Source organism: Sesamum indicum, linkage group LG2 (genome assembly GCF_026168435.1).
Source record: "Sesamum indicum cultivar Baizhima isolate 11 linkage group LG2, ASM2616843v1, whole genome shotgun sequence".
Classification (NCBI taxonomy): domain Eukaryota; kingdom Viridiplantae; phylum Streptophyta; class Magnoliopsida; order Lamiales; family Pedaliaceae; genus Sesamum; species Sesamum indicum.
Window position 1 is genome coordinate 1,487,274 of NC_142658.1, and position 6,830 is coordinate 1,494,103.

General features: G+C 29.6%; 1 protein-coding gene across 2 annotated transcripts; it reads left to right on the plus strand.

Moving 5' to 3' along the window:
- The first annotated feature begins 870 nt into the window (after positions 1 to 870).
- On the plus strand, positions 871 to 6,434 carry LOC105176728 (uncharacterized). 2 transcript variants are annotated; one of them, XM_011099629.3, is made up of 3 exons: positions 871 to 1,122; positions 1,517 to 1,649; positions 5,788 to 6,434. In XM_011099629.3, the coding sequence occupies exons 2-3, from the start codon at positions 1,545 to 1,547 to the stop codon at positions 6,235 to 6,237; spliced, it is 555 nt and encodes a 184-aa protein (XP_011097931.1). In that variant the 5' UTR covers positions 871 to 1,122; positions 1,517 to 1,544; the 3' UTR covers positions 6,238 to 6,434. The 2 variants fall into 2 exon arrangements, with proteins under 2 accessions (XP_011097931.1, XP_088731612.1); XM_088875486.1 differs by lacking the exon at positions 871 to 1,122 and adding an exon at positions 1,266 to 1,284.
- The last annotated feature ends 396 nt before the right edge of the window (positions 6,435 to 6,830 follow it).

Consider the following 6,830-nt stretch of genomic DNA (forward strand, 5'->3'; position numbering starts at 1 on the left):
TACAGGAAGGTAAATTGCTTCATTTTAAAAATCATAAGGGGATAAACTGTTGTATTTTAAAAATTTCAAGAAGGTAAATCGCTATTCATTTTTTCATCATAGGGTAATTTGCTCGTTTGCAATATCACAAGGAGTTTGCTTGCATTTTTTCCATTTAAAAAGCACTTCAGTTTGACTTTTTTCAAACATCTCCTAAGTTAATCAAATGAAAAATGTGCTTTAACTTACAATTTACGTTTATCAACTGCTAAAGCTAAGTCTATTTAAGCCAAAAATTATAATTTTCTTTCTATCAACTTTTGCAACTTATTAATAAAATTGTGCATAATAATAAGTTTTCTTCCTTAGACATACGAACTTCAGCATCTTCTTCTTCTTCTTTTTTCTTCACTTTTCACATATATTTCAAAGTACTCCCAATTCTCATTATAATAATTTTTTTTAATTTATTTTAACAATAAATATAGAAATTATTGTAAACACTTTTTACGAATGATTCAGTCATAAAGGGTTTTTTTTTCTTTGTAGAAGAGTTCTAATATCGAGAGATGGGAGTGTATTTGAAAAGTACTGTACCAAAATCAAAAGTTGTCATTTTCATTTTCAAAATAAAAATGGTAATTGTATTATTATATTAATATTTGAATAATATAATTGACAATTATGAAATAACAAATTAAAATAAATTGATGTAAAAAACAAAAAGTAAAAAATACCCAACCATGGTTTAAAAAAAAAAAAAGAAAAGAGAAAAGGGAAAAAATGGAAAAGGTGATGATTCTTAAAGGGATCCAACTCCAACTCCAATCTCCTTTCCTACTCTACTGCTGGGAACAAAAGGCATTAGATTCTATTCTCCAATATATTTTTTGCTTTCCATTCCATTCCCATACAATTAATAAACCCTCAACTGCTCCACACATACCCCTCCCTTCTCTTTCAACCTTCCATTTTCCATTTTAACTATCACTCTCTCTCTCTCTCTCTCTCTCACACACACACACAGACACGCACACAGACACAGAAGTCAGCCCTAAACAAAGTATTGGTTTCTTTACTTGTTTCACAACGTAGAATACCTACCTGCACATTCTGGCCCTTCTGTACGAGACTTCACACTAAGTACGGTCATCTCTCTCTCTTCTCTCTCTCTCTCTCTCTCTCACACACACACACACGCACGCAGAGTGGAGTCCTTCAAAGCCTCTCATGGTGGTTTTGGAGCTTTCTTGCTTCTCTTCATTCTCACCGTTTCTTCCACAACCTATACACACACATACATACGTATGTATATATATATATATTTTCTCTCTCTTCTTTCCCTTGTTTCACTTCTCTCTCTTACTTTTTCTTGCATGAAAAAACACACGGGTAATAAAAAAGACAAAGACAGAGACTCACATTCAACTCGATCGTCCCACAATCTCAATTCTGTACACAAAAATAAGGAACAGCTCAAGAAGACATTTTTCCACTTTTCTTCACTGAACTTCTTCTTCTTCTTTCTTTTGGGCAGGTGAGAATTGTGGGATTTTGGAGAAGTGATGGAGGAGGTGACGCTGAACCGTTCTTCGCTAACGTACGCAGGGGGGCCTCTTTCCTCCCTCCTCCTCCTACTGGTCAAAGCTCATCTGCTCTACCTATTACAGGTGATGATGAACTTTAAATTAATTTACCCATTTTATTTTTATTTATATTATTTTCTTTTTATATCATACTTGTGATTTTATTATGTGATTTATTTTTATTTTATATGCTCTATAAATTGGATTAAATTATTTGAGAAGTCAAATGCAACAATTAAAATTTTATTAATCAACTCTGCTAAAATTCATATATATAATTAATATCCTTAATTCTGTTTTTATTTCATATCCAATATTAAATATTTTCTATATTATTTAGTATCAATTTATTAACTTTAAAAATGAACTAGAATTATAAGTAGCTATACTTCAAAATAATTAAACTAATTTAAAATAAAAGAAATATAATATGATACAAGATTTTAAGTAAATGGAGGATTTATTTAATATCTATTAATAATAATACAATTGTAAAATTACATTTGACTTTTAATATTTACATTTATATATGCTGCTTAAATTCATTTTCTATTAAATTTAAAATGTTTATAAGTTTTATTTTTTAATTAATTATTTAAAAAAATATGCTTATAGAAGTTTGAATGATGATAAAGTCGGGGAGAAGAAAAAATTTATATGTTGGGAAAAAAAGATGAAGAGATATAAAAAAATGATAAAAACTTTCATTGTAATTTTTTCTTTTGAACGAGGTTAATTTGGTCAATACATTAAATATACTCGAAGGTAATTATTCTAATCATCGTCTCCTAACATTCGAGGCATATGCATAACTTATATTTTTATTTAATCATATGATATAAAAAAATTAAATAAGTTGTATTTTCTTAAATATATTTTTATTAATTTTAAATGTGCATGAACATAATATTATTGATGTAAAAATTTAAAGAGACAATCATTTTAAGGAAAATATATATATATATATAATATTCTCGATGGTATTTTAATTATTAATATATTTTAAACTAAAAAAATAATTATTCTAACTCACTCTTCTTTGTTATAAAATTAGTAATTTGTGGCGCACTCTGTGTCTAAAATTTTGATATTATTTAATAATTTATAAAATATTTATTATTTAATAAAATTTATAATAAAATCATGACAAAAAATACATGAAAATTTTAAAGTAATAATTATCAGAAGATAGTGAAAAGTTTGATAAATAAACTAAATTTAAATATTTGAAAAGAAAGACTAAAAATATGCACTCCCTCAATATATAGTATAAATAATACAAATTTATCCATTTTCATCGATTCTAACGTGCGCCTGGTGCGGGCGGTAGCAATACTATAGATTCGTCGTTGCGGAACCCAAAAGGAACATAGATTTGGGTTAAATAGTAATTTTGAGTTCCGGGTAGGTTGATGCTGGGCCCCACACCCCCAGCAATAATACGGCCTGCCGCAAACCTAGGCATCCAACAGCCCTTTTATTTATTACTACTACTGCTTTTCCAAAGCTCACACACACACACACACACACTCTGCAATAATATTACTCACAAAGTTGTTCTTTTTTCTCTATTTATTATTATTATTATTATATTTAGAATAATTACACGTTCCTCTCCTAAAATTTAATATAATTATATATAATTTTTTTAATTTAAAAAATTATATTTAATATCTCTAATATTTATTCTGTTCAATAAATAAATATACCGTTAGTAAACTTTTCAAAATTTATCGATGTCGACAAAAAGTTAAATAAAAATTCATATTTACTGTAACTAACTTATTATAGATTTATTATACATCAAATAAATATTTATTTTAAGGTAATTAGATATAATTTTTTAAATTATTTGAGGCTTATGTGTAATTTTACTAAATTTTAAGAAAAGACGGTGTAATTATCCCTGATATTTATATACCTAAAGAAGGAAAATTAAAGTAACACGAAATTACAATATAATTAACTAGCATACAAGAAAAAAAATTTAAATTGGAGTAATAAAATCAACCAAAAAATATATTCCTCAAGCTAGAAAATAATTTTGTTTTTTAGCTATGATGTAAATTAAAAATATTTTTGTCTTTTAAGTAATTAATTATATTGATTATTTCATAATTATGATTCAGTTGACAGATCTTCAATGTTTACTTAATATTTAAAGTTATTTAATGTTTTTATTGCTAGTTATATTTTAAGTGGTTTTCAATTTTATGTTGAAAATAAGTTGAAATGCGTGTGGTTTATTTATCGCTTATACTTTTAAACTGTTTAAAATCTGAGCTAAAGTTTTACTATCTCTCTAAAAATTTCTACAATTTACTGATAAAATTATAAATATTAAGTTAATTTTTTGAATACTTCAACTTTTTTTCACTGTTTCACTTATGTTTCGAACACTTTTTATTTTCACCGTAACTAAACTTATGATTTTCTCTACAAGTTAATAATATTTTAAATTAAAATTTAATACGATTTATCTCTATGTGATATTGCATATGAGCAAATTACTCTCTTTTGAAAAAAGATAGCAATTTACCGCCTTATGCTTTTTAAAGTGAAGCAATTTACCTCCCAGACTGAAGTGGTAAATTGATTCATTTTAAAAAATATAAGGAGAGTAAATTATTGTATTTTAAAAAATATAAGAGATAAATCGCTATTTTTTTTTATAAGGGGGATAATATGTTCATTTACAATATCATAAGAGTTTGCTTGTATTTTTTCTTTTAAATTGATCAATTATTATTATTAAAGTAAAAAAAACATTATTTAAAATAATTAAAATTTAAATATTAATGAAATTCAAATTTGTGGTATAATATTAGGCCTCTTTTACTTGGTATGATGTGATTTAAGTGGTATAAATAACTTTAAAATTACAATCCAACTATAATTAAAAACATTAGCCTAATTTTAGCTATTAATGCCCAATTAATATAAAATAAAGTAAATAAAAAATTAAAAATAATTAAATGAGATATCTCGATTAATAAGTGAATTAGTGGATTGTGGTGGTTATATTGTAAGTGTAATTTAATGCATGTTGTCCTTTGCTTAGAAGTTAATTTATGTGTGTTGGGCCCCATCCACGTCTAGTGGGAGAAGGTGATAAGAGATATTCGGATATTCCCTTTGGATATTTTCGAGGCACGGGTCGAACTTTGTTTGCGGGTATGGTTTATTGAGTCACGGGTCGGATTTGATCCAACAGAAAACTGGATGGAGTCTTGTAAGACAACCACTTGGGTCAAAATTTAAGAATAATTTAATGAGTATCATTAGATTTGCATGACCTGATAAAGTAGGGTTGGGTGAAGTATTTGTCGTTAGGATAAACTAGATGTCTTGGATTTATTCGGGTCTGGATCCATTTGGATTGTACATGGGTCAGATTGGATCCGCCCATTGTGCGTATGGGAGGTGTCAGAAGAAGAAATCAGTGTGTGTGGTGTGTCAAACAAAATGGCTTAATTGCCAGGCTCATCCCGAGTCCATGAACTTAGTTATTGTCAAGTCATGGGTAGGAGCCCCGACAAGGTTATGGGCCAAAATGTTGAAACATTCTTTGGGATAAAGCAGAGTAGTAGTCTTAACGTTGTAAGGGAATTTCAAGGGAGGTACACTTAATGTTTTGAGCTATCAAAATAAATAAGGAGTACTGCTCTTTTACAGTTAGATTTATATAATTTTAATGCAGTTCCGTTCAAATTTTAAAAACATCCACCAACTTGGTTAAGAAAGTGGTTTTTTTCGGCAATCAATTCCCTCATCTTAAATCAAGTTCAATTTAATTTTAAAATAAGGAGCTCTTAGTCAGCGAGATCGATTTTTTGTTCGAGTTTCAAAAGGAAGGAGAGGAACCACCACCCAATGGTGCTTTTAAAAAAGTACGGTCACTGATGGCTAATATTTGTTTAATTGTTCTCTATTATTTGGGATATCTTCAAACGATGGTGTTTTACTAATAAGTCTAGCTTAATTAGCGAAGATAAAGTCAAGCAGCCATGATGTCATAGATTCAGATCCTCCAAGTATGTGGGCGTTGGTCTACTTTAGCATAGTTGTCTGTATAGTGTAACAGTAGTTGTTTGTATAACGTTGGTATTTTGTTTCTTAATAATTAAAATTCATGATTTAATTAGGGCAAGAAAAGAAAAAGTGTTGGTTTCTTGACTGCACTTGGTGTTCTTCTCACATGCATGGTCACTCAATCCAACAGTTCCAAAATTCTGGGAAATTGTTGATGGTGAGCACAACCGGCGCCCAACCCGAAGCAGTGGATGCCGAGGGAGGAGACAAAGATGATGATAATGATGATGATGGTGACAACGGGACCGGAGGTGATGGTGATGGTGATGGCGACTTTTCCGAAGAGGATGGAGCCCACGGGAATAATCCCAATAGCAACGGCAACGCCAAGAAGGGCCATGGAGCTAGTGAAGAGAATGGAGAAGAAGACGACGATGAAGATGATGCTGCCAATGGAAACAATGACGATGATGACAACGAAAATGATGATGATGATGACGACGACGACGATGAAGATGATGATGACGGTGAAGATGGAGACGAGGAAGAGGGCGTGGAAGAAGAGGAGCCGGACGATGATGAAGAGGAAGACGAAGACGAAGACGAGGAACTTCAGCCTCCTAAGAAGAGAAAGAAGTGAAGCATTTAACACCTACAAAGCCTGCTTTTAGTACCATTTTAAAACTTAATCCCAATTCTGCCTATCTCATTAGCGAGAACTCCTTAATTAGATCCTTTTTTTTCCCGCTTGTTATGAATTTCTTGTCCTACTTTTATCGTACTGGAGCCAGGGAGTATCTCTTGGAACACTTATATATTTTCGCAACACTTCACTTACTTTTGCTTCAAAGCCGTTATTTAGATCATCTGTATCAATTTAGGGTAAATTACAATAATTTTTCTTGAAGTTTGGCATAATTATGAATACTCCCTCGTTGTTTGAAAAATTATTAATATCCTTCTAATTCTAATGGCTATCTAACAGTTAGCCCATTTCGTTAGTCTCCGTTAGGTTTTCATCTATTTTTATGGTGAACTGACCCAAATGCCCTTGTGGACTAAAAATTATAATTTTATTTATTTTTTAAAAATTATTTTATTGATTAAGTGCATAATTTTTTAAAAATTTTCATCCATTATGTTTGATTTTTTTACAAATTTTTATTTTTTTTTAAAAAAAAAGAAAAAAACTAGTAAGGGCATAATGACAATTTTGTACCTCCATCCAAGGAT

Bases quoted from the DNA above. Each gene is read 5' to 3' on its own strand.
- LOC105176728 (XM_011099629.3), top strand. From the start codon at position 1,545: ATGGAGGAGGTGACGCTGAACCGTTCTTCGCTAACGTACGCAGGGGGG. The intron at 1,650-5,787 runs GTGATGATGAAC...TCAATCCAACAG, and splicing joins ATCTGCTCTACCTATTACAG to TTCCAAAATTCTGGGAAATT.